The 9,847-nt window shown below is 52.6% G+C and overlaps 1 protein-coding gene across 1 annotated transcript; it reads right to left on the bottom strand.

The window, feature by feature from the left end:
* Positions 1 to 36: 36 nt before the first annotated feature.
* PSMD8 (proteasome 26S subunit, non-ATPase 8) lies at positions 37 to 9,510 on the bottom strand. Its single transcript, XM_064701024.1, has 7 exons — positions 9,267 to 9,510; positions 8,289 to 8,361; positions 6,966 to 7,068; positions 5,619 to 5,784; positions 3,765 to 3,865; positions 2,757 to 2,868; positions 37 to 850 (listed from the first exon to the last, which is right to left on the bottom strand). The coding sequence occupies exons 1-7, from the start codon at positions 9,468 to 9,470 to the stop codon at positions 713 to 715; spliced, it is 897 nt and encodes a 298-aa protein (XP_064557094.1). The 5' UTR covers positions 9,471 to 9,510; the 3' UTR covers positions 37 to 712.
* Positions 9,511 to 9,847: the final 337 nt, after the last annotated feature.

The raw sequence follows: 9,847 nt of genomic DNA, 5'->3' as shown, positions 1-9,847 counted from the left end.
CCAAAATGACCCCAAACGACGCCAAAACCGCCTCACTCCGGCTCCAGCACTTTATTGGAACAATATTTTGGGGTTTGGATTTTGGGGAGGGGGCTCAGCCCCCCGGTTGTGCCCAAAAAGGGGTGGGGGGAGAGGACACGGGCCAATTTCCCCTAATCCCCTCACATAAAAACCTTTAAATTGTGAAACCTCCCGAAAATGAGGGGAAATGGGAGTTAAAAGGGGGATTTGGGGGTGTTTTGGGGGGGTCTGAGGGAGTTTGGGGGTTCCCACATCAAGACTCCCCCCAAAAATGCAACAAAATTGAAGAGAAAATGGGAATTAATGGGAATAAATGGGAATAAATGGGGATTTTGGGGGTCCCGGGGGTCTCAGCATCCAGACCCCCCCTCCAAACCCCCTTTTAAATATTTAACCACACCCCAAAAAAATACTTCAACCCCCCAAAAAAACGCAATAAAATAAAACAAATCAGGAGAATAAACGGGGTTTTGGGGAGATTTTGGAGGCGTTAACATGGAAAAGGCCCAAATAATCTTTAACCATTTCAACGCCCTCCAAAAAAAAAACACTTTAAACGTTGGAAAACCCCCCAAAAAATCACGAAAAAAGGCAAAAAAATCACGGAAAAAAAGGCAGAAAAAAAAGGAAAAAAGGCAGAAAAAAAGGGAAAAAAAAGGGCCTAAAGAGGAAAAAAGGAATTTTGCGTTTCTCAGACGATCATCTCCAGCTGCCGGGCGTACTCGATGACCTGCGTGGCCAATTCCGTCGAGGGGATCGGGGGGTCCTCGGCCTTCTGCTGCCGCCCCCCGAAGCTGTAATAGTTGGAGGGGCCCAGCACCCAGCCCCGCTGGGAAAACGGGGAAAAAATGGGGAAAAACGGGGTTAAAAGGGGGAAAAATGGGGTTAAAATGGGGAAAAACGGGGTTAAAAGGGGGAAAAAATGGGATGGAAAGGGGTTTGGGGTGGGTATTGGGGGGGGTTAGGGGAGCTGGAGGGGGTTTAGAGGGGTTTGGGGTGGAAATTGGGGGGATTTGGGGTGGAAATTGGGGGGTTTGGGGTGGAAATTGGGGGGTTTGGGGTGGAAATTGGGGGGATTTGGGGTGGAAATTGGGGGGTCTGGGGGGATTTATGGGGTTTGGGGTGGAAATTGGGGGATTTGGGGTGGAAATTGGGGAGTTTGGGGTGGAAATTGGGGTTTGGGGTGGAAATTGGGGGGGTTGGGGTGGAAATTGGGGGGTTTGGGGTGGAAATTGGGGGTTTGGGGTGGAAATTGGGGGTTTGGGGTGGAAATTGGGGGTTTGGGAGGATTTATGGGTTTGGGGTGGAAATTGGGGGGTTTGGGGTGGAAATTGGGGGTCTGGGGATTTATGGGGTTTGGGGTGGAAATTGGGGGGTTTGGGGTGGAAATTGGGGGGTCTGGGGGAATTTATGGGGTTTGGGGTGGAAATTGGGGGGTTTGGGGAAGGTTAGAAAGGGATTTGGGGACTTTCAGTCAATTTTTGGGGTGTTTCAGGACGTTTTTGGGGCTGTTTTGGGGCATTTCAGGGTGGTTTTGAGGTGTTTCAGGGGTGTTTTGGGGGTGTTTCAGACCATTTTGGGGGTATTTTGGGCTATTTCAGACCATTTCGAGGTATTTCAGAACCTTTTGGGGTGTTTCTGGGATATTTTGGGGTATTTCAGATTGTTTTAGGGGTATTTCAGGCTATTTCAAATAGGCCATTTTTGGGGTATTCCAGACCATTTCTGAGGTATTTAAAAGTGCTTTTGAGGTATTTCAGGGTATTTCAGGGTGTTTTGGGGTATTTCAGACCATTTTTGAGGAATTTCAAAGGGATTTTGGGGTATTTCAGCCCGTTTTGGAGTGTTCCTGGGATATTTTGGGGTATTTCAGCCCGTTTTTGGGGCGTTTCGGCCCGTTTTTGGGGCATTTCAGGGCATTTTTGAGGTATTTCAGGGTATTTTGGGGTATTTCAGACCCTTTTGGGGTGTTTCTGGGATATTTTGGGGTACTTCAGGGTATTTTGGGGGTGTTTCAGCCCATTTTTGGGGTGTTTCTGGGATATTTTGGGGTGTTTCAGCCCGTTTTCGGGGTGTTTCAGCCCGTTTTTGGGGTGTTTCAGGGTATTTTTGGGGTGTTTCAGCCCGTTTTTGGGGCGTTTCTGCCCGTTTTTGGGGTGTTTTTGGGGCGTTTTGGCCCGTTTCTGGGGTGTTTCTGGGATATTTTGGGGTGTTCCAGCCCGTTTTTGGGGTGTTTCAGCCCGTTTCTGGGGTGTTCCAGCCCGTTTTTGGGGCGTTTCAGCCCGTTTCTGGGGTGTTTCAGCCCGTTTTTGGGGTGTTTCAGCCCGTTTTTGGGGTGTTTCAGCCCGTTTTTGGGGTGTTTCAGCCCATTTTTGGGGTGTTTCAGGGTATTTTTGGGGCGTTTCAGCCCGTTTCTGGGGTGTTTCTGGGATATTTTGGGGTGTTTCAGCCCGTTTTTGGGGCGTTTCAGCCCGTTTCTGGGGTGTTCCAGCCCGTTTTTGGGGTGTTTCAGGGTATTTTTGGGGTGTTTCGGCCCGTTTTTGGGGTGTTTCAGCCCGTTTTTGGGGTGTTCCAGCCCGTTTTTGGGGTGTCTCAGCCCGTTTTTGGGGTGTTCCAGCCCGTTTTTGGGGTGTTTCAGCCCGTTTTTGGGGTGTTCCAGCCCGTTTTCGGGGCGTTTCAGCCCGTTTTTGGGGTGTTTCTGGGATATTTTGGGTGTTTCGGCCCGTTTTCGGTACCTTTTTGGCGTAGTCGGTCATCTTGCGGGGCGAGCTGAAGAACAGGATCCGCGCGGCCTCGGGGAACAGGATCCGCTCGTAGGCGGCCTCGATGCAGCCCGCGATCTCATCCCTGGGATTGGGGGAAATTTGGGGCATTTTGGGGGTTTTGGGGGTTTTGGGGCCTTTCAGGGGGATTTTGGGGGGTTTGACAGAGAAATTGGGGAATTTTGGGGGGTTCAGGGGGATTTTGGGGAGCTTTACAGCCTCGATGCAGCCCGCGATCTCATCCCTGGGTTTGGGGGAAATTTGGGGCATTTTGGGGAATTTGGGAGGTTTCAGGGGGATTTTACAGAGAAATTGGGGAATTTTGGGGGGGTTCAGGGGGATTTTGGGGAGCTTTACAGCCTCGATGCAGCCCGCGATCTCATCCCTGGGTTTTGGGGGAAATTTGGGGAATTTTGGGGGTTTTGGGGGGATTTGGGGAATTTTGGAGGGGGTTTCAGGGGGAAATTGGGGAATTATGGGGGGGGTTTCAGGGGGATTTGGGAGATTTGAGGTGGAAATTGGGGGATTTGAGGTGGATTTGGGGGCTCAGAGGGGATTTTGGGGGCTTGAGGGGAAGAGGGAAGGGGTTTGGGGACATACTGGGGGATTTTGGGGTGATTTTGGGGGATTTTGGGGTCCCTGACCTGATGGTGTCCAGCAGGATGTCGATGAACATTGCCCAGGTCAGGGGTTTGGGGCAGTTTGGGGTGATTTTGGGGCAGTTTTGGGGATATTTCAGAGGGGATTTTTGGGGTTTGGGTTCAGGATGATTTTGGGGTGATTTTGGGGGATTTTGGGGTCCCTGACCTGATGGTGTCCAGCAGGATGTCGATGAAGAAGGTGCAGCTCTGCCCAGGTGAGGGGTTTGGGGCAGTTTGGGGTGATTTTGGGGCAGTTTTGGGGATATTTCAGAGGGGATTTTTGGGGTTTGGGGTTCAGGATGATTTTGGGGTGATTTTGGGGGATTTTGGGGTCCCTGACCTGATGGTGTCCAGCAGGATGTCGATGAAGAAGGTGTAGCTCTCTGCCGGGATGTTGCCCTTGGCCAGGAACACTTTGTTGTAGCTGCCCTCCATCAGGTACTGGGGAACAAAAACGGGCTCAGAAAACCAAAAATCGGGAAAAAACGCCACAAAAAGGGGAATAAAAAAAAATCCCAAAAATGAGGTAAAACACCCCAAAATTTGGCAAAATCCGCCCATACCTGCTCTAATGACGTGGGGCTGTGTGATGAACAGGTTCCTAAATCCCCTAAATCTCCCATACCTGATGAGCAGGTTCCTAAATCCCCATTACCTGTTCCAGGGACACAGGGCAGGTTCCTAAATCCCCTAATTCCTCATACCTGATGAGCAGGTTCCTAAATCCCCTAAATCCCCTCTGTACCTGTTCCAATGGCACCGGGATGCCGGATGAACAGGTTCCTAAATCCTCTAAATCCCCATTACCTGATGAACAGGTTCCTAAATCCCCTCTGTACCTGTTCCAGGGACACAGGGCAGGTTCCTAAATCCCCTAAACCCCCTCCATACCTGCTCCAATGACACAGGATGTTGGATGAACAGGTTCCTAAATCCCCTAAACCCCCTGTTACCTGCTCCAGTGACATGGGTGCCGGATGAACAGGTTCCTAAACCCCCTAAATCCCCTCCATACCTGTTCCAGGGACACGGGGTGTCGGATGAACAGGTTCCTAAATCCCCCATACCTGATGAACAGGTTCCTAAATCCCCTAACCCCCGTTACCTGCTCCAATGACACGGGGTGTCTGATGAACAGGTTCCTAAATCCCCTAAATCCCCCCCATTACCTGTTCCAAGGACACGGGGTGCCGGATGAACAGGTTCCTAAATCCCCTCTGTACCTGATGAACAGGTTCCTAAATCCCCTAAATCCCCCATTACCTGCTCCAGTGACACGGGGTGTCTGATGAACAGGTTCCTAAACCCCCTAAATCCCCTCCATACCTGTTCCAGGGACACGGGGTGTCGGATGAACAGGTTCCTAAATCCCCCATACCTGATGAACAGGTTCCTAAATCCCCTAATTCCTCATACCTGATGAACAGGTTCCTAAATCCCCTAAATCCCCTCTGTACCTGTTCCAATGGCACCGGGTGCTGGATGAACAGGTTCCTAAATCCCCCAATCCCTCATACCTGACAAACAGGTTCCTAAATCTTCTCCATACCTGTTCCAGTGACACAGGATGTTGGATGAACAGGTTCCTAAACCCCCCAATCCCCATTACCTGTTTCAGTGACACGGGGTATTGGATGAACAGGTTCCTAAATCCCCTCTGTACCTGCTCCAGTGACATGGGGAGGTTCCTAAATCCCCCAATCCCCGTTACCTGTTCCAGTGACACGGGGTGCCTGATGAACAGGTTCCTAAATCCCCTAAATCCCCTCTGTACCTGCGCCAATGACACCGGGTGTTGGATGAACAGGTTCCTAAATCCCCTCTGTACCTGATGAACAGGTTCCTAAATTCCCTAAATCCCCTCTGTACCTGCTCCAATGACACCGGGTGTCTGATGAACAGGTTCCTAAATCCCCAATCCCCATTACCTGTTCCAATGACACCGGGTGCCGGATGAACAGGTTCCTAAATCCCCTAAATCTCCCATACCTGACAAACAGGTTCCTAAATCCCCTCTGTACCTGCTCCAGTGACATGGGGAGGTTCCTAAATCCCCCAATCCCCGTTACCTGTTCCAGTGACACGGGGTGCCTGATGAACAGGTTCCTAAATCCCCTAAATCCCCTAAATCCCCCATTACCTGCTCCAACGACACGGGGTGTCTGATGAACAGGTTCCTAAATCCCCTCTGTACCTGCTCCAACGACACGGGGTGTCTGATGAACAGGTTCCCCTGGATGTCGGGCGCCGGCAGCCGCTCCAGCTCCGTGTGGAACTCGGCCACGCGGTTCTGGGACAGCAGGAACAGCAAATTCAGCCCCAGCAGCTGGTGCCGCGACGCCGACTCGGGCAGCTCCTCCCTGGAAGGTTCCGGAATGTTCTGAGAGGTTCCGGAATGTTCTGAGAGGTTCCGGAATGTTCCATGTACCCCCAGTGCCCCCCCGTGCCCCCAGTGGTTCAGCCCCAGCAGCTGGTGCCGCCATTCCAACTCAGACACCTCCCCCCTGAGGGGATTCCAGAACATTCCACAATGTTCTGAGAGGTTCTGGAATGTTCCATGTACCCCCAGTGCCCCCCTGAGCCCCCCCAACACCCCCAGTGGTTCAGCCCCAGCAGCTGGTGCCGCGACGCCGACTCGGGCAGCTCCTCCCTGAAAGGTTCCGGAATGTTCTGAGAGGTTCCGGAATGTTCCACAATGTTCCATGTACCCCCAGTGCCCCCCTGTGCCCCCCATTGCCCCCAGTGGTTCAGCCCCAGCAGCCGCTGCCGCCATTCCAACTCGGGCAGCTCCTCCCTGAAAGGTTCCGGAATGTTCTGAGAGGTTCCGGAATGTTCCACAATGTTCCATGTACCCTCAGTGCCCCCCTGTGCCCCCCATTGCCCCCAGTGGTTCAGCCCCAGCAGCCGGTGCCGCCATTCCAACTCAGACACCTCCCCCCTGAGGGGTTCTGGAATGTTCCATGTACCCCCAGTGCCCCCCCGTGCCCCCAGTGGTTCAGCCCCAGCAGCCGCCATTCCAACTCAGACTCCTCCCCCCTGAGGGGATTCCAGAACATTCCACAATGCTCTAGAATGTTCTGAGGAGATTCTGGAAGGTTCCAGAAGGTTCTGAGCCCCCCAAACCCCCCCCAAATTTCACCCAAACTTGTTCCAAACCCCAAATCCCCATTTTTTCCCCATTTCCAGGGGATATTTTAGGGATTGAGGCTCAGTGGAGCATCCTGAGCAAGAAAACTCCCCACAAAACCCCTTTAAATCCCCCCAAAACCCCCCAAATTTCCCCCAAACCTCCGTAAATCCCACCCAAACTCCCCCAAATTTCACCCAAATCTTCTCCAAACCCCAAATTCCCATTTTTTTTCCCCATTTCCAGGGGATATTTTGGAAACTGGGGCTCAGTGGAGCATCCTGAGCAAGAAAACTCTCCCTAAAACTCCCCCAAACCGCCTCAAAACCCCTTTAAATCCCCCCAAATCTTCCCCAAAACCCAAAATTTCATCCAAAATCCCCCAAATTTCCCCCAAAATCCCTCCAGACTCACTTGTAGTCGAAGTAGTAGCACTTGAGCTGGGCCATGTAACGCTCAAAGGAGGGGATGTCCTTCCTCAGGATGCTCCACTGCGCCCCAATCTCCAAAATGTCCCCTAAAAACGGGAAAAAATGGGGAAAAAATCAAAATCTGGGGTTTGGAGAAGGTTTGGGTGAAATTTGGGGGGATTTGGGTGGGATTTGGGGGAGTTTAAATGGAATTTTGGGGGCGTTGGGGGGAATGTCCTTCCTCAGGATGCTCCACTGCGCCCCAATCTCCAAAATGTCCCCTAAAAACGGGAAAAAATGGGGAAAAAGTCAAAATCTGGGGTTTGGAGAAGGTTTGGGTGAAATTTGGGGGGATTTGGGGAGTTTAAATGGAATTTTGGGGGGTTTGGGGGGAATGTCCTTCCTCAGGATGCTCCACTGCGCCCCAATCTCCAAAATGTCCCCTAAAAACGGGGAAAAAATGGGGAAAAAATCAAAATCTGGGGTTTGGAGAAGGTTTGGGTGAAATTTGGGGGGATTTGGATGAGTTTAAATGGAATTTTGGGGGGATTTGGGGGGAATGTCCTTCCTCAGGATGCTCCACTGAGACTCTATCTCCAAAATGTCCCCTAAAAATGGGAAAAAAAGAGGAAAAATGGGGAAAAATGGGAATTTGGGGTTTGGAGAAGGTTTGGGTGAAATTTGGGGGGGTTGGGGGGCATTTAAAGGAGTTTTGGGGGCATTTTGGAGAATTTTGGGGGCATTTTTGGGGTATTTGTAGAGGATTATTGGGGGAATTTTGGAGAATTTTAGAGAGATTTTTGGTGGGATTTCTGGGGCATTTTGGGCCATTTTGAGGTATTTGGTGGGAATTCTGTGGAATTTTTTTGGGATTTTTGGGGAGATTTTTCAGGGTAATTTCACAGGACTTTTGAGGGGATTTTGGGGGTATTTTGGTCCATTTTTGGGCAGATTTTTGGGGGTATTTTGGTCCATTTTTTGGGGTATTTTGGTCCATTTTTGGGCAGATTTTTTGGGGTATTTTTGGTCCATTTTTGGGAGGGATTTTTGGGGTATTTTGGTCCATCTTTGGGCAGATTTTTTGGGGTATTTTGGTCCATTTTTGGGAGGGATTTTTTGGGGTATTTTGGTCCATTTTTGGGAGGGATTTTTGGGGTATTTTGGGCCATTTTTTGGGGTATTTTGGTCCATTTTTGGGGGTATTTTGGTCCATTTTTTGGGGTATTTTGGGGTATTTTGGGGCAGATTTTTGGGGTATTTTGGTCCATTTTTGGGAGGGATTTTTGGGGTATTTTGGGCCATTTTTGGGGTATTTCGGGGCACTCACGGGCCAGGATCAGCTGCTGCTTGGTCATGGCCGAGCCGGAGGTGGGGAGGAAGTTCAGGTCCAGCAGAGCCACCTGGGGGGGTTTTGGGGAGATTTTGGGGGGTCCCGATGGAATTTGGGGGAACCTGGGGGGGTCTCGGTGCCCCCCCCCAGCCCCGACCAACCCAGTCCAATAAAGATTCAGTGTTAATTAATGGCTTGGCGTTAATTAATGCCTCGGGGTTAATTGGTGTTTACAGGAAATGACACAAACGGAGGTGGGGGTGGGGACACCCCAAAAATCCCAAAATCCAGGACCCCCCCCAGCCCAGGGACCCCAAATTCTGCTTCAATTGCCCCAAACTTGGGGGTCCCCTCACCCCCAGACCCCTCAGACCCAAAAATCCCCCTCAAACCCCCCAAAATTCCCCCAAATTCATCCCAAAAATCCCCCCTAAAATACCTCAACCCCACAAAACATCCCCCATATCCCCCTCAAACCCCTCTAAAAATCTCCCAAAAATCTCCCAAAAATCCCCCAAACGCCTCAGCCACTCCAAACTCCCTCAGATCCCCCCAAAATTCCCCAAATCCTCCCCAAAATCCCTGAAAAATCCCCCTCAAACCCCTCTAAAAATCTCCCAAAACCTCCTAAACCCCCGACAAAACTCATTCCAAAAGCCATTCCAAAACCCCTCAGACCCACCAAAAACCACTCAAATTCCCCCAGAAATCCCCCAAATTCCCCCCACATCCCCTTCAAACCCTCCTAAAAATCCCCCAAAAATCCCTCAAAATTCCCCAAACCCCCTCAGCCACCCCAAACCCCCTCAGATCCCTCCAAAATCCCACAAATCCTCCCCAAAATCTCCCCAAACCTCCTCAAACCCCCGTAAAAATCCCCAAACCCCTCAGCCACCCCAAGCTCCCTCAGACCCCCCCAAAATCCCCCGAATTCCCCCAAACCCCCCCAAACTCCCCTCAGCCCGCTGCCCTCACCTTGAGCCTGCCCAGCGCCTCCCCGCACTTGGCCAGGTTGGGGCTTTTCCGGCCCCACTCTCCCTTGAGCTGCTCGTACAGCCCGGCCGCGGCCCTGAGGCCTCCCCCGGTGCCCGCCGGGACCCCCGGCGGGACCGCCAGGCCCAGCCCGGTTCCCGCCGGGCCCGTCCCGGCCGCGGCCCCGGCCCCGTTCGGCACCGCCATGACTGCGCGCCAACGCGACACTGCCGCGCGCCGGGCCGCGCTTTGCGGCCGTGTCCGGGCAACGCGGGGAGCGCTTTGCGGCAGCGCCCGCCTCACGGGCCGGTCACCATGGCAACGCCGCTGTTCCCTCCTCCCCTCCCCGCTTTACGGCAGCGCCCGCCTCACGGGCCGGTCACCATGGCAACGCCGCTGTTCCCGCCTCCCCTCCGCGCTTTGCGGCACTGCCCGCCTCACGGGCCGGTCACCATGGCAACCCCGCTGTTCCCGCCTCCCCGCCGCGCTTTACGGTTGTCGTGAGGGCGTCGCCATGACGACGGCGCGCTATGTGAGGCAGTGCGGGGGTAACCATGGTAACGCGGCGCTTTACGGCGGACTCC

Source organism: Zonotrichia leucophrys, unplaced genomic scaffold, assembly GCF_028769735.1.
Source record: "Zonotrichia leucophrys gambelii isolate GWCS_2022_RI unplaced genomic scaffold, RI_Zleu_2.0 Scaffold_307_62382, whole genome shotgun sequence".
Classification (NCBI taxonomy): domain Eukaryota; kingdom Metazoa; phylum Chordata; class Aves; order Passeriformes; family Passerellidae; genus Zonotrichia; species Zonotrichia leucophrys.
The sequence above is the reverse complement of the archived record's forward strand: the minus strand, read 5'-3'. Positions and strand labels throughout refer to the sequence as shown.

Excerpts from the sequence above, each read along its gene's own strand:
- PSMD8 (XM_064701024.1), bottom strand. The coding sequence starts at position 9,470 with ATGGCGGTGCCGAACGGGGCCGGGGCCGCGGCCGGGACGGGCCCGGCG. Across the intron at positions 8,362-9,266 it reads AGGCGCTGGGCAGGCTCAAG|GTGGCTCTGCTGGACCTGAA; the intron begins GTGAGGGCAGCG and ends AAACCCCCCCAG. Across the intron at positions 3,866-5,618 it reads ACCCCGTGTCGTTGGAGCAG|TACCTGATGGAGGGCAGCTA; the intron begins GTACAGAGGGGA and ends TTTGTTCCCCAG.